Source organism: Protopterus annectens, chromosome 2.part2, assembly GCF_019279795.1.
Source record: "Protopterus annectens isolate FY-2018-M chromosome 2.part2, PAN1.0, whole genome shotgun sequence".
In the NCBI taxonomy this organism is placed as follows: Eukaryota; Metazoa; Chordata; order Ceratodontiformes; family Protopteridae; genus Protopterus; species Protopterus annectens.
Genome location: NC_056730.1, coordinates 547,161,860 through 547,184,255, shown reverse-complemented (window position 1 = coordinate 547,184,255; position 22,396 = coordinate 547,161,860). Strand labels below are relative to the sequence as shown.

Sequence of the window (22,396 nt, the reverse complement as noted above, 5' to 3'; positions counted from 1 at the left end):
TTATGTACTCACCATAACGTTCCATCTGAGTAGATACTTCATTTGTCTGCAACCGACCCCCCCTGCCATCCCCCGAACCTGTCGGGAATTTTTCTGATCATTCGGAGTTGGTTTCTGTCTCAAGTTGGTGAGGCAAAAAAAACGATCTGAGGTAATGTGGTTGGTAATAGAGGATTATGGGTAGGGGGAGGAGCTAGGAGCTCGGATCTTGGAGCTTGGAAAGCTGCCGGATCGGCTCCGAGGTCGGATCCGACACCCACAGGTTGCAGACAAATGAAGTATCTACTCCGATGGAACATTATGGTGAGTACATAACTTCTTTTTCTTCAGGCCCTGACCAGAAACCCTTTTGAACCATCAGCAATTTGTGACTTAAAACATCTATCTTGGAAAACTTTATTTTTGGTGGCTATCATTTCTGCAAGGAGAGATTTGGAACTTCAGGCTCTATCATGCGAACCACCATACTTAATTTTTCATAAGGATAAAGTTGTGCTTCAAACTAATCCTTCCTTCCTATCCAAGGTGGTATCCAAGACTAATATTAATCAAACTCTACAGTTACCAGTCTTTTTTCCCTAATTTTTCGAACAAGGGAAGAATTTGCTCTCCATTTACTTGACATGCACAGACAACTGCATTTTTATCTTCACAGGACTAAAGTATTTAGGAAATCAAACCAAATTTTTGTGGCGTTTTCTTCTCGCCATCTAGGTAACCCAGTTTCTAAAGTTACCCTAGCCAAGTGGCTTAGAGACTGCATCACATTCATCTATCATTCTAAGGGGCTGCAACTCCCAAAAACAGTTCAAGCCCATTTTACAAGAGCAGCAGCAGCTTTGTCTGTAGTCTTTCATGCCAGAGCTTCTTTGGACGACATTTGTGCAGCAGACACTTGGTCTTCTCATCATACACGTTTCAAATTGGATCAGGTCTCAAGGGTACAAGCATCCTTTGGCTGTATGGTGCTGAGGAATATTTTTCTGAGAGACCTCCCGAGGCTAAAGTAGCTGGGGACTTTGTCCCACTGTCAAGGATTGGGTGAAGATTGACAACATCAGATAAAGAAGTTATGTCTTACCATAACGTTCTATGTTAGGTAGTCCAATCTCACCTTCATTTTTACATATGTGTTCGGAGCCGATCCTCGGCTCCTACTTGGCCGATTTTCAAGCTCGAAGACTTCTGGTTGGCTCATGACTAAGCAGGTATCCCATGGTGCACCAGTGCAATCCCCAGATCTCATTTGCCGCGCTGACGAGTTCGGATGTGCTTCTCTTGGCTCTGGCTAAGTTTTTGCAAATTTTTATTATTCTAGTATTCTGTGCTTAATTATTGAATATATGCATTATAGGACTTATCTTTATTGTTGTGGGGTTGTTGTGTGACCTTTTAAGGGGTATCCTGTGTACCAGTAGTTAGGTGCATTTGCGCTTCTAAACCATTAGTTTTGGCGGCTTTGCCTTTTTTCCTGTTGTTTACAGTTAAGATTTACCTAAATTGCTTTGTGGCCTTGTGTGACTAGTATAGTAGTCTCCTGTTTTCAGTAGTTAGACACACTTGCTTTTTCGTGCCTAGAATTAGTTCTACTAGTTTGTCTTTTTTAATCAGTAGGGGCTCCTGTTGATTAATTCCTGTCAAGCGATTATTGTTGACTGGTGGTCTTTAGCGGGGACCCGCTAAAGTCTTAGTTTTCGTACACTTGTTAATTGCTACCCTTGAGTGTGTGTGTGTGTGTGTGTGTGTGTGTGTGTGTGTGTGTGTGTGTGTGTGTGTGTGTGTGTGTGTGTGTGTGTGTGTCTGTGCCTTCTTGGTCTGTTGGAATTATTAGACCCGGTTCTTCACAGGGCTAGGCCCATTTAACTTAGAGGACCTAGTCCTCGTGTTGCTTCCACTGTATTGTATTTAAAATATTCTCCTGTGAGTAATCTGTCTAGTGTTTAGTGGAAAATCAAGTTTCTGTCTTACACCAGGCTAGGCCCGTTTAACTTAGAGGACCTAGTCCTTGTGTAATTCGTCTGTAGGACTAGGCCCGTTTTAGTTAGAGGACCTAGTCCTCAGTCATTTTCATTTTCTTTTTTCTGTTGATTGATTGTGGGTTGCAGTGTCTAAGGATAGCAAGGAGCACAAACCCTCTGAGTTTGAAAAATGTATGAAGTGCTCCCAGAAAATGTCTGACCGATGGCCACAGTAGCTGTGCCTACTGTTTGGGAGCTATCCATTTGCAAGAATCATGTTTGTTTTGTCATGCTTTCTCTCCTAGAGTGTTACAGGAGAGAAAGAACAAACTGATACTCAGGGGTCTGTTGAGGCCAACCTTCGAGGAAGCTTTGTCTGGTTCTTCTACTTCCTCTACTAAGTCATCTAAGTCAGGATCGGATTCAAAAGCTAAAGGTTCAAAAAGGCCTTCTCCGGCACCAGCTACTATTTTGGAGCCGCCTGCCAAATTAATAAAACCTGCCTCCTCGACTCCTCAGTCTTCGGAGCCAAAGGAGAGCACTGTGGTTTCGGAGTCGGTCACAGTTACTTCGGTGCCGACTGCTGAATCCTTGCAGGCAGTTGACTCTGCTTCTCGGAGCTGGTCTATAGAGTCTCGATTGGTCTCTGTAATGGGCAAATCCCCAGTGCCTGCTAGGTTGAGATCCCCAACCTTATCTTCCAGGTCTTTCAGGAGTCTTTTGGAAGAAGATGTGGAGAGGGTAGTACTGAGACTTCTTAAGTCGTCTGCCCTGCCTAAATTTTTGTTGGCTCCAACCCAGTCGGCCTTGGAGCCACTCGAACCAGTCTTGTCTCCATCCTTGAGTCCTGCTCTGAACCATGTTGGTTTTTCGGAGCTTGAGTGCTTGTTACCAATGGAGGAACCCTCGGATGTTCATCGTGCATACAGCTGCAGTCATAACAGATGGGTTTTCCTGCCGTCAGGCGGGTCGTCGGTCGCCGAATTCCAAAGTCTAGGTCCGGCGTCGGATGTCGTCGCTTCTTCCCTGACGTCAGTGCGACAGGGGTATAAAAGAACCAGCTGACGCCATTTTCTTCTGTCTTTCTTGCCGCGCAGTGCCCGAAGCAGTTTGCAAGTGCCGGTCGGCCAGTTCCTGAGATTACGAATATATTTCAACCGAAGACTTCTTGAAAGCTAAGTACGCCGTTGGGGAAACTTTTCTTGCCTCATACCGATGTCAGACAAAGTTAATAATTGCATTTCATGTGGGAAGCAAATACCACATAAGGATTTCCATTCCCTCTGCATTCCTTGCTTAGGCCCAGACCACGACGTCTCGGCCTGTCGTTTTTGTGCTACATTCAACATATGCACTATTAACCGTCGGGCGGAGTTCGCCCAACACTATTTTGGTAAAAAGTTTAATTACATTATGTCTTCGGATACTCCGATTCCAGTTTTGAGTAAAAGACGCAAAGATAAGGACCGACATACAAGGTCCGTGATTTCTACCAACACCATGCTAAAGCCGACTACAGGTGCTCCGGTTCTCAGTGAGGCGCCTATGCAGCCCCTGACTACCGATGTCACTTCATTAGCGGTGTCTTCTGTACCCGAGGTCACAGGCTCTTCGGCCCACACCCCGACTACAGATACCGAAGCCACTCTTGGCGGGGAAACTCAGAGTTTAGACAGGCCTGCCACCTCTCAAGGTGTCTTCAGGCCTCCTTCTTCTTTTTCCATTAAGGCTTTCACTAAATCTAAAGCAGCCATGCATACTAAAAGACAAGCTTCACAGGGCCCCACTCAAGGCCCCATGCCTAAAAAGCAGATGCTCAAAATTGCTGAGGATTTGATTACTCTTATCAGGAGTTCTCAACCCCCCTCAGACAAAAGGCCCAGAGTGGAGAAAGAATACCCTTCCTCGGACCAGGCCTCCATTACTTCAGAACATTCTGAGGACCAGGAACATTCATACTCCCCTTTTGAAGATTCTGATGCAGAGGAGTCCATTCCCTCTGTCTCCTCCCCTGAGGATTACTATTTTGGGGAAACCTTGCATACCTTGAGGGAACACTTCCACTGGGAAGGCCAAGAGTACTCAGACTCCAAGAAAAGGCTCAGGGATTTCCTCTTGCTCCCTCAGCACAGGCCTCTGGCTATACCTCCTGTCTTGGACATACTAGATGATGCGTATTCAGAGGCCAGCCTTAACCCAGATTCTTTACCTCCAGCTCCAGTCAAGCCTGACAGGTATTACCGGGTTCCTGATTCACACCAATTCCTATACAAAAGCCATGCGGCTGACCCAGAAACTATTTCACAGGGTCCCAAGGGAATTAAGGCCTCCACTGCCAAAAATCCATTACCTTCAGAGAGAGATTCCAGAGCTTTAGAAAGGTGGGGGAAAAAGGTATACACCTCGGCCACCTTAACCATGAGGGCATTAAACTGTCAGTTCCATATGTTAAAGTATCAACAGTTTTTGTTATCTCAGTTGAAAAGCAAAATGTCACAACCTGAACAACCAGACTTGAAGGAGTTGCAGGATTTGTTGCATAGTACAGAGCAAGTGGGTAAACATACCTTGCAATGTGGTTTTTGATGCTTTAGAGGCCTCATGTAGAGATGCTGTTACAGGATCAGTCATAAGTAGACATGCTTGGCTCAAAGAGCAAACCTTACCAGATCATGTCAAAGCAAAATTACTAGATGCACCTCTTCAAAAAGATGTATTGTTTGGTGTTAAAGCTGAGGAGGTATTAAAGAAAATGGAGGAAAAGGCAAAATCAATGCAAACCGTGAAAGATTTCCTACAGGTACAACCACCACGTTTCAGTAGAAATTGGCCTTCAAAAAATTGGTCCTTTCCAGCCACGGACAGACCTCAAAGAGGTAGATAAAGGTGCCCGAGGGGTAGAGGGCAATCTCAAGGATCATTTAGAGGCAGACAATGGCAAGCACCTACACCAAGAGGTGGTTAGGATAGTTCACAGCCATTCAGAAAGCAGAACCAATGACTTTCCCCTTTGCATGCCAAGCAAGGCTCAAATGGCAGCACCTTTAGGCGGAAAACTGGCATTATTTTCGAAAAATTGGCATATTGTCACAAAAGACAAATGGATCCTGGACATCATAGACAGAGGCTACAGATTTCACTTTCACACCCTTCCAAAAATGAGAGGCATGCCAAACCTGCCACACAATCAAAGGGCAGAGGCACAAAAACAAATTTCAGATCTCATGGACATGAAAGCTATTCAAGAGGTACCTGCACAAGAACAGGGTCTAGGTTTTTATTCCAGACTATTCCTGGTACCAAGAAAGGGCAAAGATTGGAGACCTATTTTGGACCTATCCATCCTAAACACATATTTACTGCACTAAAATTCAAGATGCTCACATTACAGCAGCTTCTTCCCATGCTGGGCAAGGAGTCTTGGCTGGTAACATCGGCCCTCAAGGAGGCATACCTGCATGTCCCAATCAGACAAGATTGCAGAAGATACCTCAGATTTCTTGCAGGTTCAACCCATTATCAGTTCTCTGCATTGCCCTTTGGCTTATCTACTGCGCCCAGAGTGTTCACGAAATGCCTGGCATCAGTAATTGCCTTCTGCAAACTTCAAGGGATACAAATATACCCATATTTGGACGACTGCCTGATCCAAGCGGACAGCAAACACATACTTTTGAAACACCTGGCGTTTGTAATAATGTTGTTGAATTCTCTGGGATACACAGTCAACAAAAGGAAATCAAGACTAATACCCTCTCAAACAATAATTTTCCTGGGTGCCAGCTTGAATACAAACACCCAGATGGCCTACCTCACGCCAGAGAAACAAAGGCAACTAACTCAATACTTAAGAAAACTGGCAACCCTCACCAGGCTGACTGCAAGGAAAATCCTTCAGGCTCTGGGATTCATGGCATCTTGCATTCTGCTAATCCCATGTGCAAAGCTGCATATGAGGAAACTTCAATGGTACCTAAAAAACTTATGGTCTCAACACAGCCACAGTTTGGAAACAATTATACCACTGATTCCATGTCTTCAAAAGGAATTTCTGTGATGGGCTCAAGCATGCCAAAGAAACATAGGTCTCCCATTCTGCAAGCCTCAAGCAAATCAAGTCATCACAACAGACGCCTCGGACTACGCCTGGGGGGGCGCACATGACAGATCGGTGCATTCAGGGCAAATGGTCACAAAAAGAAAAGCACCTACACATCAATCAAAAGGAAATGCTAGCAGTAATAAATGCTATTATGGCTTTCAAAGACCTACTGCATCCAGGACAGCTATTGTTAAGGACAGACAACACCACAGTGATGTGGTACATAAACAAACAGGGAGGAACCCATTCATATCCCCTATGCAGGCTAGCCATGTCTCTATGGAACATGGCTCTGGAATTACAAATCCAACTTCAAGCACAGTTCCTGCCAGGCACGGAAAACATGCTGGCAGACAACTTGAGCAGAAATATGACAGATCCACACGAATGGAAGTTGCATCCTCAAGTTTTTACAAAGATAATTCAAGCATGGGGAAGGCCAGACATAGATCTCTTTGCCACCCACAGAAATTACCAATTGACAAAATTCTGCTCAAGGACCTTTCATCCACAGGCCTGGAAAGTGGATGCACTCTCTTTCAGTTGGACAACAATGACAGTTTATGCCTTTCCACCTCTTCCTGTGCTGCCCAAGGTTCTATTAAAAGCCAGAGCAGACAAACCAAAGATGATTCTCATTGCTTCAGACTGGCCAAGACAACACTGGTACCCACTCCTGAGGAGCCTGACGCATTCCCCACCATGGATCCTGCCTCTAATGCCTCTTCTACTGACTCAGCACAACTTCAAAACTCTTCACAGTCAGCTGAAAACACTCAATCTAGATGCATGGAGGATTCCTTAAATTCACAACAGACCCTACTCTCCAAGGAGGTGCAGGATGTCATTTTGGAGGCCAGAAGGCCTTCTACTAGAAAAGCCTACTCCGCAAAATGGAAACGGTTTTGTGCCTGGAATCAGAAAAAGGGTCAGAATCCTGGAATACTGAATTTACCTCAAGTATTACAGTACCTAGCTGAGATGCTAAGCAGTGGACTTTCATTCTCCTCCATCAACATCCATGCCTCAGCCATTTCTGCGGAATACAACACCTCCTTTATTCTCTCACCCTCTCTTAAGACAGTTCCTCAGAGGGGCTAAGAACATAAAATCCCCAAGGAAGCAACCAGTACCTGCTTGGGACCTCAATTTCATTCTAGAAAAACTGAACCTGCCTCCTTTTGAGCCAGCTGCTTCAACAGAACTGCAATATTTGTCATGGAAAACAGCCTTCCTTCTGGCTATCACCTCAGCACGCAGGGTTTCGGAACTACTAGCCCTCATGGCTATGCAGCCTTTCATCATTTTCCATCAGGGCAGAGTTTCCTTACGAACCAATCCTTCCTTTATGCCAAAGGTAGTATCCAGGGTAGCCTTGAATCAGGCTATCCACTTACCTACCTTTTACCCTAATCCACAAAACAAAGGGGAGAGATTACTACATTCCTTGGACATTCACAGACAGCTCCGTTATTATTTGGACAGAACAAAGTCTTTCAGAAAATCAGAGTAACTCTTTGTGTCCTATGCTACAGGTGCTCAAGGGAAGCCTATTTCCAAACAGACAATCTCAAAATGGATAGCCCACTGTATACGCTTTTGTTACTCTTTTCATGGTAAAACTGTACCTACAGGCATCAGATCTCACTCCACAAGGGCCACAGCTACCTCTGCAGCTTTCCTCAGGGGGGTTCCTACCAAAGATATTTTGGAAGCAGCCACTTGGAGTTCTGTACATACTTTCTCCAAGCACTATCACCTACCATTACACTCCAAATCTAGAGCGGGCTTTGCCACTGCAGTCTTGCAGGGCATCCTGGCCCCTCCTAGTTCCACTTAGTGCCTACCACCCCTTTTTACCCATCTGTTATGACTGCAGCTGTATGCACGATGAACATAGTACAGTTTTGTACCTACCATAAATGTAGATGATCGAGTGCTAATACAGCTGCAGTACAGGTTTCCCTCCCTCCTTCCCCTCTTGGGACAGACCTAATGGCTAACACCTCCTCATACAACGTCATTGGGGTATTCTTTTATGGTGTATTTGCTTGCAACTACTGTTTTATGATTATATTGCATTGCATTATTACATAAATTTATGTTTTGCCTTCCTTCTGGGGGCACCTGACATCTGGGGCAAGAAAAACTGAAGAAAATGGCATCGGCTGGTTCTTTTATACCCCTGTCGCACTGACGTCAGGGAAGAAGCGACAGCATCCGATGCCGGACCTAGACTTTGGAATTCGGCCGACCGAGGACCTGCCTGACGGCAGGAAAACCCATCTGTTATGACTGCAGCTGTATTAGCACTCAAACATCTACATTTATGGTAGGTACAAAACTGTACTTTCCGGTTCCCCTTGCTGTTGCATTGGAGCCGAGTTCGGCACCGACACGTTCGGCTCCATCTGTCGTGTCCAGGGACGAAGCTCTTCTGTCTGCGCCAAGGGGTTGAATCGATCTTTGTTGGTTCTGAGCCTTCCTCTCGGTGCTTCCGCCAGGGTAAGCTCAGACCCTGTTTCTGTCTCGGAGCTGATGGCTCTGGCTCCGGCATCGTGTTTTGTCTCTTCGGAGCGGGGACGGTCTTCGGAGCCGGAGAGATCTGCTTTTGAGGTGGTGATGAGTGTGCTTTCATAATCTACAGCCCTGCCAGTGGTACAAGCACTCTTCCCCCCAGGGCTCCCACTTCGGTCTCCGTCCCTACTCTCTCCGGAGACAGCAGAGACCCACAGCCTCAGGAACCACCGGCTGGTGGCCCCCACTCTTCCGTGGCATCCCCAGAAGGTCCTTTTGAGGTGCCCCCGTGGAAGAGGGTATGCAAGAGGAAGCATATTGACTCCCAGGATGAGACTCTGACATTGGACACTGACCTCGATGAATCAGAGGGGTCCCCTAAGTCGTCCTCTGATGATGTCTCCTTTTTGGACATTCTATAGATCCTTAAACAGAGGTGCAAATGGCCCACTGTTAACCCCTCTGATGAGGAGTCGGTGTACCTGAAGGCTTTCGGGTCTCAACCCTCTGCCTCTTGGGTGTCTCCACCTTTCGATGAGCTAATGGATGTGGTTAGTCGGAAGGTGTGGGATACTCCCGATGCCGTGGAGCCAGTACCCAGAAGACCAAATAAGTTCCTGTCTGCCCCTCCTGGGAAAGAATTCTTGTCTAAGGGTGTTCCCATAGATGCCATGGTGGTGGCGGCAGCCACGAAGAAGGAGTCAGAGGAGACTTCTTCCTCTGTACATCCGCCAAACAAGGAGTCTCGACAGATGGACAGATTTGGGAAGCGCGTATTTAGTTCAGTGGCCTTTACACTTCAATAACTGAACTATCTTACCCATTTCACGAGGTTGCAGAGGGATCTCCTCAAGGAGTTAGGAGAATTCCATACAGGGTGCTTGTCCTGAGTGAGTCCCGGATAGGATCTCTGCTCAGTTGTCCATCCTAAATTCCGTAGTTAACTCCTCCATGTGGCTCATATCTCATGTGGCTGATGGAGCAAGCAGATCAGCGGGTTCAGGAGTTGCCCTGGATGCGCTTGTGTAATTTTGCGGAGCCGTTCAAGTCCACCTTCACCAATGCCCCATTTGATGGTTCCTCCTTGTTTGGTTCCAAGGTGAAAGATACACTCACTCGGTGTGAACAGGAAGGAAAGACTCTCTCTGCCGTGAGAGTCCGTTTTACCGTCCCCTCTCGACCATACCCCAACGGTCAAAGGGGAGGTAAAATGTGGTTCAAAAAGTCCCAGAGGGCCTTTCCAGACACACCGAGTGAGTCGAGTCTTCCTTTAGAGTCAGAGGAGGAGGAAATGGTAGACGTCGCCCTAGTGGCAGGGGGGGTCCGCAGTATCAGCAAGGCCTTGGTTCCTTTCGAGGGCGGCCTTATCAGCGCTCCTGATGTGGGGCCCGACTGTGTCTCTCTGGGGCCAGTCGGGGGTCGCATCTCTTTGTATCCAGAAGCCTGGCTAAAATTAACCCAAGACAAGTGGGTACAAAGAGTCGTTACCAGAGGATATAGCATACCCTTTTCCCTTCCTCCGTTTGTTTCCAAAAAGATCCCAGATGTTCCACCCAATCACAGGGATCAGGCAACTGTGGAGATCAACAAGTTGCTCTCAAAAAGAGTCATCCAGCCCGTGCCAGCAGGCCAGAGAGGATCCGGAACTTTCTCCAGGTTCTTTTTAGTCCCAAAACAAACTGGGGACTGCAGGCCAATATTGGACCTCTGCAGATTAAACGAATCTGTGAAAAAGGGCAAGTTTCGGATGGTAACACTGCAGTCGATACTCCCATTGTTAGGGAAAGACTACTGGATGTGCTGTCTAGATCTCCAAGACGACTACTACCATATAAAAATGGACAAAGGCGTCAAGGAGGTATCTGCGCTTCCAGCTGGGAGCCAGCCATTATCAGTTTTGTGCTCTGCCCTTTGGTCTCACCACAGCTCCCAGGATGTTCACCAAATGCATGGCAGTAATGACAGCTCACCTGAGACGTCATGGTGTTTCCGTATTTGGACTGGCTCCTGACCGCCCCCACCAGGCATCTACTTCTCCAAAACAGGGACATCACCATCCAGATTTGTGCACAGCTAGGGATCTCCATAAATTGAGAAAAGTCTGCATTACTGCCTTCGCAATCTGTGATTTTTATAGGCACAGATGTAGACACAGTGAATATGACAGTTCGCCTTCCCGCCGAAAGAGCTCAAAACATCATCTCACAAGTTCAGCAACTACTCCCACTTCGGAAAGTCAAAGCAAAGTGGATTCTTCATCTTCTTGGAACGATGACCTGAACCATTCTGTTAATACCTCTAGCCAGGTTACATATGAGAATCCTTCAATGGCTCCTATTCTCCCAGTGGTCGTTCCAATACCTACCGCTGAATCACTCTATTCTGCTAACAGAATCATGCAAAAAGGACCTTCACTGGTGGATAGCCCCCAACAATCTGTTCACAGGAGCTCCTTTTGTGCCTGCCCAACCCGTTGCCACTGTGGCCACGGATGCCTCCCAGGTCAGGGGGGGGGCATTATATGGGCAGGATGGTCCACAGCCCATGGCAAGAACACGAGACTCATCTGCATATCAACGTTCTGAAGATGAGAGCGGTGCTTCTGGCGTTGCAAGCACTTCAGGACCTTCTTCCTCCAGGGATGATTGCGATACAATCTGACAACATGTCGGTTGTGTGGTATATCAACAAACAGGGCGGTACCAGATCTTACCCACTCTGTCGAGAAACCATGCGAATTTGGGAATGGGCGATTTCTTCCCAGCGCTTTCTGGTGGCAATGCACATTCCGGGGACAACCAATGTGATAGCCGACAAGCTGAGTCTGGCAATCCTGCTGCCCCACGAGTGGTCTCTGAAATGGAAAATAGTGGAACAGATTTTCCTAAAATGGGGACAACCTTGCTGCGACCTTTTTGCCAGTCCAGTCAATGCCAAGTGCGGCAGTTATTTTTTCCCTAATTCCCCCTCTGGAGGAAACACCCAGAGACGATGTGGTACACCATTGGCCCACGGGACTTCTCTATGCCTTCCCTCCTTTTCCTCTAATCCCCAAAGTGATACAGAAAGCCAACCGACTGGGAAGCAAGTTGATTCTCATTGCTCCTTACTGGCCTTGTCAGGTCTGGTTTCCCTTCCTCGAGCCTCTTCTCTTGGACGATCCTTGGATCCTGGACCCAGTTCCAGATCTACCGACCCACATGTCTGGTTCGCTACACCCCTCTCTCCACACCCTCAAATTGACAGCTTGGCTGATCCAGTTCCATCTCTAGTCAGGCTTCATGATGTTTCGTCAGTGTCCCATATTCTTTTATCCTCACACAAACCATCAACCAGAAGGCTGTATGACAGTAAGTGGAAAAGGTTTTCTGTTTGGGCACAAAAGATGAATGTGGATCCTTACACCGCTCCCGTTCCCGTAATTCCTTTTGACGCTTTTTCAGCAGGGCTCTGCCACAGCTACTATCAAAGTACAATTGGCAGCTATTTCACATTTTTATTTGGGATCTCCAATGTTAACCTTATGTCGCATAAGTTATGTAAAACCTTCTTGAAAGGAGCCACCTTGCTGAGACCACCTTTACAGGAACCTGTGGCTTCTTGGGACTTTAATTTTGTGTTGTCCAAACTAACAACCCCTCCTTTTGAACTGTCTCATTCAGCTTCCTTAAAGTATTTGTCTTGGAAGACACTGTTTTTGGCAGCTGTTACATCAGCCAGACGTGTTTCTGAGCTACATGCTCTGTCTATTAAACCGTCTTATTTAGTTTTTCATAAAGACAGGGTTTCTTTGCATACCAACCCTTCGTTTGTTCCCCTGCCACATTGAACTGCCAGTCTTTTTTCCCAATCATGGCAATGCAGCGGAATACCGTTTTCACCAGTTGGATGTTCACAGACAGCTGCGTTTTTGTTTGCAACGGACCAAAGAATTGCGGAAATCAGACCAGTTGTTTGTTTCCTTTTTTGATTCCAGATAGGGTTTGCCAGTTTCTGAGGTGACATTGTCTAACTGGATTTAGAGTTGCATAGCCTTCATCTACAGCTCGGAGGGCAGGCCCTTACCCCACAGGATCAAAGCTCACTCTACCAGGTCTGTGTCTACCTCTGCAGCCTTCCAAGCCAGGGTACCAGTTGATATCTGCACAGCAGCTACTTGGGCTACTCCTCACACCTTTATCACTCATTATAAGTTGGATTTGGCTTCTACGGGTAGAGCATCCTTTGGCTCCACGGTGCTCAGAAGTATCTTCGAATGAGCTACCCAAGAATCAGGCACTAGGGACGCTGTCCCATATGTAAAAATTAAGGTGAGATTGGACTACCTAACATAAAGAAGTTATGTACTCACCATACCGTTCTATGTTGGTAGTCCATCTCGCCCTTCATTTTTACCAACCCTCCCTCCTGCCACCATCCTGGAAGATCTGGAGGTAATATTATAAATGTTTTGGTTGGCAACCCTTTAGTATTGGTTTGTTGGTTAAGGGTTTCTTTCTATCTCTTTCTATTGCTAGTGAGCAGCAAACAAGATCTAGGGATTGCACTGGTGCACCATGGGATACCTGATTAGCCACGAGCCAACCAGAAGTCTTCGAGCTTGAAAATCGGCCTAGTCGGAGCCAAGGATCGGCTCCGAACCTATATGTAAAAATGAAGGGTGAGATGGACTACCAACATGGAACATTATGGTGAGTACATAACTTCTTTTTCGGCGCTGTTGTCTCCGTCTTAACAAAATTGAGTAAGTGGGATTTTGATCATTAGAGACCCGTTTAAGTTAGGTTCTCCCCTCCCCCCCAAAACATTTGCCTTTTCTAAGTGTCTTAACTTCAGTAATTCTGCTCAATATATTTCATATAGGAGAACAGAATTTGAAGTGTACTTTGGATAATTACCATAAACTAGAGTTTACTACATGTATATGTGTATATATATATATATATATATATATATATATATATATATATATATATATATATATACATACACACACACACACACATATATACACATATACATATATACATACACATATTCATTTACGTAGATATCTATACATGTGTATAGTGTTTGTGTGAGTGTGTAAAGCATGCATACACAGTATAGTCAGTGAGCCAGCATGTTTTTTGGAGAAGGAAAAATTACATGTTCTTGGATAGACAAGGGGAGAGCATGCATGCAGACAGATTACCCAGAAAAAAAAGTGCTTGTGTACACACACCAGCATACTCACTCACAGGCCAACACATGCAGACAGACAAATATGCACAGAACCTCCATTTTACACTGAAGCACTTACCAGAACTCAAGATCAAAACTGGACCTTGGAGCAGCAAGGTAGATTCTTAACACAAGAGTCACTGTACTGCCTCAGAGGAGGAGGCTGGTGGGTGCTAACTATAGATTTGTGTTTATGAGCATTATATTTAAACAGACTTCTGAAAGATGGCTTTTATATAGCCCTTTAACACATTTTATGGTTGAAGTATTGGATGAGACACTGGAATTTCTGTTGTCTGTGTTCCCTGTTTGCATGCAGCTTTTGCTGTCTTCATAGGAGGACATCTTTAAGATCTGTAGTGGTTAAATGAAGAAAACATCTTATTGCAGTGAAGAGCATGCATTGTCTTGTTCACTAACCAGTTTTTCTTCTTCCCTACAGCGGTATTCTGAAGCAATAGCTTCATTTAGAGAAGTTCTAAGGATTGATAACACCTGTGAAGATGCAGAGCAGGAGCTACTGGGAGTACAAATCCTTCTACTGATGGTACGTTTGCATTAGCGAAGAGGGCAATATTGTTGATCAGTAATTTATTTTAATATATGCATGAAAAAAGTTGGACTAGCTTTTCACTGGAGAGAAACTACTAAAGATTGGTTGTGTTTGTATTCATTTTAATTTCACATTTAGAGCAATGATATGGGTATACATGCAGTTATAGAAAAAAAAAATAAAAAATGTTCATTAACTTCATGCATTATATATGCGTGTTTATTTTTTTTTTTTTACAGTTATTCACTCGAGTCTTAAGTTTCCTTAAATTTTATTCACACGATTTCCATTTATTTCTTAGTAATTTGCTCCTTCCCTTTTTAAAGATCCCACTTCCAGTTCTTTTATCTCCTTTACAGTATTCAATATTTTTTATGGTTGGTTTACGTCTTGAATTCCATTTTCAGGTATTTGTTCTTTTTGGAAAACAGTAGCATTAAACTTAGCAAGGTCTCACTGTGTCTATGTAATTCAGATCTTATATCTTAGCTGAAAAGTATCCGTTTGTGTGTTTAGTCATTTGATTACTTTAACATTTCTGACAAAGTGCTTAAGTGCTATGTGTGAAATTTTTAAAATCTGCCAACTCATTACACCCCCCCAAAAAAAATCCCAGTTAACTCATTGCATCCCCCCCAAAAATTCCCAATTAACTTATTACATTCCCCACCAAAAAAAATCCCAGTTACCTCTCTTTTCCATCCCACCTCCAGCAATTGCTGTCTTATCTGATGAACTATTCTCTGAAGTCTTCTTGGGGTATAACACTTCCATGCAAAAATCGTAAAACTTTTAGATTTTGTTGTATGTTTGGGAGCCATGCAGATGTCCTCCCACTATTCCTTTGTAACTTGCTTTTCCAGTCTGTCATTCCAACCTTTTCTAATCTCTTCTGATTGATTGGTATATAAAATATTGCATGATAACTGTACTATAGTAATTATCCTGCAGTCCAAACTTTCACTTGGCATCATCCCCCTCTATTACCTTTCTGTCAATGGTTATTCGCCCCTGATAGCTTGTGGTTCCTTTGCTATTTTTTCCAATAAATTCCAGCCCCCTGCCTACTTTCTATATTTATACTGTTAAAGTGCAGTTTAAAATACACATAAATAACATTAATTACCTTTAGTCTTGAGTCAAGAATAACTCTTCAGGATGTGCAAAACATTTTCTTTTTATTTAAATCCACATACGTCAGTGCTGGGAGTCTATCTACACAATTTAAAATCAGTCTCACCAAGCTGAAAAAATACACGCTCTGTATTTAATTTCTTATCAGTAACATGCATGCAGAATACTGACGTGGTCAAATAGGATTTCTGCAGATCCTTGTGCTTCTCGCTTAATGCACGTGAACAATCATGTTTTTTAGTGCCAGTAATGTTTTAGAAAAGTACAGGCCACCTGGCTTGTTAAGCAGTCTTGTTTCCTGACCTTGTACATTTTAGTACCAGTACATCCTAACTCCCCAACATTCCTTGTAACTATCCATCCCAGCCTGGGAAGGTCAGAGCTTACATACAGTGTGTTCTTTCTTGCTTTCAGAAACCAGTCTGTGCAACATCTCTTAACTCATTCAGCACTTTTTTTTTTACATTCAGTCATCTGTTAATACTCTTGCAGCTTGATATAAGAATGCAGTTGTGAAACACTCGGAACTATAATAAGTAATTGTGATTTGCATAACTATGTATCTATACTACATATCGTTTTTAACATGAACAAATATTAAATAATTCATCAAACATGTTAGTGAAGAAATTGTAAGTTAATATGCAATGTTCTGTAGTCCTATCTCACCTTCATTCTTACATATGGGTTCGGAGCTGACCTGGCTTATTACAAAGCTCAAAGTCTCCTAGTTGGCTCATGGCTAGGTAGGTATCCCATAGTGCACTAGTACAATCCCCAGATCTCATTTGCTGCGTCTGCGAGTTCAGAAGTGCATCTTGCTTGGCCATGGCTAAGTTCAAAACTTTTTCATTATTATTCACCTTTACCAAATCTTTAGCTTGTTATAATTGATATTAGAGTTAGTTATCTTTTAGATAGTGTTTAGAAGTGTTTTTGCTGTTTATTTAGTTAGTTTTTCAGAACTTGTTGGCCGCTTGGCCTTGTTGTTCTCTGTGTGGTATCCTGTGTGCTAGTTTCTAATACATTTAAGATTAAGTAAGTTGGCGTTTGTTTTAGGACCTTGTTTTTTGCTTTTTTTTTTCATACATTATATTGTGTGCAGTGTTTTTTGCACTAGTTTTGACACAGTTTATATCTCTGTAGGTCCGCGTTTGTATTAGGGCCTTGTTTTTTCATTTTTATAGATAGAAGATTGGGTGCAGTGTTAATTGTCTCTTACTTTGCCTGCTGCATAAGTTTGTTTTTTTCTCCGGCTTAGCTTTCATCCAGCTAGGTCTGTTTAAGTTAGAGGACCTAGTCCTATGTTATCTTTGAATTTTTCTAACAGGGCTAGGCCCGTTTAAGTTAGACAACCTAATCCTCTTTAGTTTCTTGTTTGTGTTTGTGTGCTTTAGGGCTAAGCCAGTTTAAGTTAGAGGACCTAGTCCTCATTGTGTTTGTTGTGTACTTGTCTTAGGGTGAGGCCCGTTTAAATTAGAGGGGCTTGTTTTCCTTCTCTTTGTTTATAGAGCTCTGAGTAGATATGTCTAAAGAGTCCAAAGATCAAAAACTTTAGGGGTTTAAAAAATGCATAAAGTGCTCCCAGCAGATGTCAATTACAGATGGCCACAGTAATTGTGTTTATTGCCTCGGAGCCATTCACTTGCAGGAAACATGTCCCTTCTGCCACTCCTTTAGCCCCAGAGTTCTCCAGGAGCGAAAGAACAAGTTAATTCTGAAAATTCTCCTCAAGCCTTCCTTCGAGGAAGACTTAGCAAGTTCTTCTTCTTCATCTAAGTCCCATTCATCCAGAAAAGAAAAGGTCAGGTCTGCCAAGAGATATTCTCTGGCGCCGACTAGTGAATCGGAACCTCCTCAGAAAACATTCAAACTTGATAAAACTTCTACCTCCTCGGCTCCACTGTCCTCAGAGCCGGTCGATGTGGACACTGCAGTGTTGGCCTTAAACCTTTTGGAGCTGACTTCTGAAAAATTGCATCGGAGCCGGTCCACAGATCTTTTGACGGTCTCCCCAACCTTAAGATCTCTAGTTTTACAGAGATCCAGATCACCTACCCTGTCATTCAGATCCTCCAAGAGCCTGTCAGAAGAAGATGTGGAGAGAGGAGTGCTTAGACTCCTGAAGTCACCTTTTTTGCACAAATTGTTGTTGGCTCCGACCCAATCGGTCCCGGAGCCATCTGAGTCCATTCTCCCTGTTGTGGTTCCTCCTCCGAGCCGAGTTGCGCCTTTAGAGCCGGAGATTTCAGTGCCACTTGTCTTGGAACCCACGGTTCCAGCTCCCCTTGTGGCTGTCTCGGAGCCAAGTTCCGCTCCGACACCTTCGTGCTGTCCGTGGTGTCTAGAAGCCAAAGCTCACCGGTCAGCCCTGACAGAGACACTTGGACCCAAACCTCTTCAGTGTCGAGTCTCCCTCTTGGTGCATCAGCTAGGGTGAGCTCGGACCCTACATCCATCTCGGAGCATGTCGCTCTGGAGCCGAGGACCACCTCTGTTTCCTTGGAACCGGGGTTATTTTCGGAGCCTGAGAGATCTGCTTTTGAGATGATGAGGAGCATGCTGTCCCGCTCATCAGCTCTGTGCAAACGTACCGATACTCCTCCCCCTCAAGCACTGACCTCTGTCTCAGCACCTTCTCTCTCTCTTGACAGCACAGACCCGCAGCCTCAGGAGCCCCCGTTGGGTGGCCCCCAGTCTTCCGAGACCTCCCTAGAATACACTTCTAAGGAGTTCCGTTGGAAGAGAACATGCAAAAGAGGAAGCATGTAGACTCCCCGGATGAGTCTTATCACCTCAGACACTGACCTCGAGGAGTCAGAAGGGTCCCCCAAGTCGTCCTCTGATGATGTCTCCTTTGTAGACATTCTAGAAATCCTAAAGCAGAGAGGCAGCTGGCCCACTGTCACCCCTTCTGATGAGGAGTCAGTGTACCTGAAGGCTTTCGGGTCTCAACCTTTACCCTCTTGGGTGTCTCCACCTTTTGACGAACTTTTGGACTTGGTTAGTCGAAAGGTGTGGGAGACTCCTGATGCCGTAGAGCCAGTCCCCAGAAGACCCAGTAAATTTCTTTCGGCCCGAAAAGAGAAACAGTTTTTGTCCAAGGGGGCGTGCCTGTAGATGCCATGGTGATGGAGGCAGCCACTAAGGAGGAGCTAGCGGAGACTTCTTCATTTGTCCATCTGCCGAACAAGGAGTCTCAAATGATGGATAGATACGGGAAGCGTATCTTCTCCTCAGCGGCTTTTACCCTCAGATCGCTGAACTAGCATACACATTTTATTAGGCTTCAGAGAGATCTTCTCAAAGAGTTAGGAGATGCACTTCAAGGTACATCTACTGCAGGTATCCCTGAGAAGGCGACTGCTCAGTTGTCCACCTTAAATTCTATAGTGAACTCCCATGCAGCCGACTGAGCGAGCTGGACAGCGGGTTCAGCAGTTTCCCTTAATAGACACTCCTGGATGTGCTTATGTAATTTTGCGTAGCCTTTCAAGTCGACCTTTACCAATGCCCCTTTGACGGTTCTTCTCTGTTTGGACCCAAGGTAAAAAATACACTCACCAGGTGCGAACAAGAAGGGAAAACTCTCTCTGACGTGGGAGTACGTTTTACCGTCCCTTCTAGACCATATCCCAAGGGTCAGAGAGGTGGTAAGACGTAGTTCAAGAAGTCCCAGAGATTTTTCCCAGATGCACAGGGTGATTCCTCCTTCAGAGGTAGAGGAGGAGGAGTTAATGGTAGACGCCACCCTAGAGGCGGGGGGGTCTGCAAAACCAGGGTGGCTGAGATTCTTTTTGAGGCCGTCCCTATCAGCATCCCTGATGTGGGGCCCGGCTGTGCTTCTCTGGAGCCAGTCGGGGGTCGCCTATCTTTGTATCTGGAGGCCTGGCTAAACATCACCCAAGACAAATGGGTACAAAGAATAATCACCAGAGGATACTCCATACCCTTTTCTCTTCCACCCCACACTCCCAAGAAGATCCCGGATGTTCCACCCAATCACAGGGATCAAGCAACTGTAGAAGTGCAAAAGTGACTTTCAAAGAGAGTCATCAAAACCGTCCCTGCAGACCAGATAGGATTCGGAACTTACTCCAGATTATCTTTAGTGCCAAAACGAACAGGGGACTGGAGACCCATCTTGGACCTCAGCAAACTAAATAAATCCATAAAAAAGGCCAAGTTCCGGATGGTGACAGTGCAGTCTATACTCCCTCTGTTAGGGAAAGACAATTGTATGTGCTCCAAAGACCTCCAAGACGCGTACTACCATATAAAAATGGACAGAGCATCGAGGAGTCATCTACGCTTCCAGCTGGGAGCCAGTCATTACCAATTTCATGCTCTGCCCTTTGGTCTCACCACTGCCCCCAGGGTGTTCACCAAATGCATGGCAGTAGTGACACCTCACCTGAGATGTCGTGGATTCCAAGTGTTTCCATACCTGGGCGACTGGCTCCTGACCGCCACCACCAGGCACCTACTCCTACAAACCAGAGATTCGACCATCAAGCTCTGTTTCCTGCTGGGGATTACAATAAATTGGGAAAAGTCTGCCTTATTGCCCTCTCAATTTGTGACTTTTATAGGTACAGAAATAGACACAGTCGCCATGCTAGCTCGTCTACTTGCAGACAAAATTCAAAACCTCAGGCAACAAATTCTCAGTCTACTTCCTCTACAGAAAGTCAAGGCAACAACAGTGCTGAAACTCTTAGGGACCATGACCTCCTTCATAACTCTAGTCCCTCTAGCCAGATTGCATATGCGAATACTCCAATGGCTTCTATTTTCCCAGTGGTCCCTGCAACAACTGTCTCTATCTCACTATATTCTCATAACAGAGTCTTGCAAAAAGGACCTTCATTGGTGGATTCAACCCGATCAGCTGACAACAGGCACTCCATTCCTCCCTCGCCAACTCGTTGCTACTGTGACCACGGATGCCTCACAGATAGGGTGTGGGGGGCATTATCTAGGCAGGACTGTCCAAGGCACATGGCAAGATCATGAGGTTCACCTGCATATCATTGTCCTGGAGATGATAGCAGTGCTTCTAGTGTTGCAAGCACTTCACGACTTTCTTCCACTAGGGACAATAACAATCCAATCGAATAATATGTCAGTGGTATGGTATCTAAACAAGCAAGGAGGAACCAGATCTTACCCCCTTTGTCGGGAGGCTCTTTGTGTTTGGAAGTGGGTGATATCTTCCCAACACTTTCTAGTAGGAATGCATATCCCAGGGATAAACAGTGTCATAGCCAACAAGCGCAGCAGGGCAATTTTGATGCCTCACGAGTGGTCTCTGAATCAGGAAGTAGCGGAACAGATCTTCTGCAAATGGGGACAGCCTTGCTGCGATCTCTTTGCCAGCCTGATCAACGCCAAATGCAGCAGCTATTTCTCCCTTATCCCCCCTCTGGGGGAGTCACCGAGAGACACACTTGTTCACAATTGGCCCCCGGGACTCCTTTATGCATTCCCTCCCTTTCCGCTCATATCCAAAGTGATACAGAAAGCAAAGCTATTGGGAAGCAAGATAATTCTCATCACTCCTTACTGGCCTCTCCATATTTGGTTCCCCTTTCTCGGGCCTCATCTACTAGACGATCCATGGACTCTGGACCCAGTGCCAGACCTCTTGACACACATGTCAGGCTCCCTTCACCTCTGCCTCCACACCCTCAACTTCCATTCCAGTGTGGCTGCTCCACTTCCATCCCTAGTCAGGCTTCATGATCTTTCACTTGCTGTGACCCACATCCTTACATCTTTGCATAAACCTTCCACTAAGTTATACACTAGCAAATGGAGAAGGTTTTCTGTCTGGGCAAAAGAAAGAAATGTAGATCCTTACACAGCATCTATCCCTGTGGTGTTAGAATTTTTGTCTGAACTTTTCCATCAGGGATCAGCTGCTGCCAAAATTAGGGTACAATTGGCAGCGATATCTAACTTTCATTTGGGTCAACATGAATCTAATCTGATGTCCCACAGATTATGTAAAACCTTCCTTAAAGGCACTACTTTCCTCAGACCTCCCTTTCAGGAACCTTTATCTCCTTGGGATCTTAACTTCGTTCTGTCCAAGCTAACTTCCCCACCCTTTGAACCTGCACATTCGTGTCAATTGAAGTTTCTGTTTTGGAAGACCTTGTTTCCAGTAGCTATCACATCAGCTAGACGGGTATCAGAGTTACAAGTAGTGTCAGTTAAGCCTCCTTATTTGATTTTCCACAAAAACAGAGTTTCCCTTCATATAAATCCTTCCTTTATCCTAAAGTTTGCTCTCAGACTAATTTGAACCAGACTATCAAATTACCTGTTGTTGTTTGTCTTTCGGCTTTTCCTGGTAAGGGGTTGCCACAGCGGAACTCCGGTCCGCTAATGATTGGCAGTAGATTTTTTTACGAAACGCCGAGGTGCCAGCTCAACGCCCAACCTTCAAGGAAGGCACACCCATTTACACACGCATGTCTTTCGAATGCTACCCAACCGCGGGGAGGACATGCAGACTCCACACAGAAGGCACTCCCAAAGCCAAGCTGAGAATTGAACGGGAGAACCTCTTGCTGTGAGGTAACAATGCTACAGACTATTGAATTACCTGTATTTTTCTTTAATCATTCCAACACTGCAGAATACAAATTTCATCAACTTGATGTTCAGAGGCAATTATGGTTCTTCCTTCACAGGACTAAGGAATTCAGAAAGGCAGATCAGTTCTTCGTATCCTTTTCTGAGTCTAGAATAGGTCTGCCAGTCTCTAAAGTGACCCTATCTAATTGGATTTCGAGCTGTATTTCCTCCATTTACTCCTCCAATGGAAAGACTCTGCCGTTCAGAAGTAAGGCTCATTCTACAACATCCCTGTCCACATCTGCTGCCTTCCAAGCCAGAGTT

General features: G+C 45.2%; 1 protein-coding gene across 1 annotated transcript in view; it reads left to right on the top strand.

The window, feature by feature from the left end:
- The window catches only part of LOC122795708 (30S ribosomal protein 2, chloroplastic-like), a 1,331,913-nt gene that overhangs the window by 344,374 nt on the left and 965,143 nt on the right, over positions 1–22,396 (top strand). The window contains exon 4 of the mRNA XM_044064010.1: positions 14,243–14,347. Coding sequence (XP_043919945.1) covers positions 14,345–14,347 — 3 coding nt within the window. The 5' untranslated portion in view covers positions 14,243–14,344. The remainder of the gene's footprint in view (positions 1–14,242; positions 14,348–22,396) is intronic.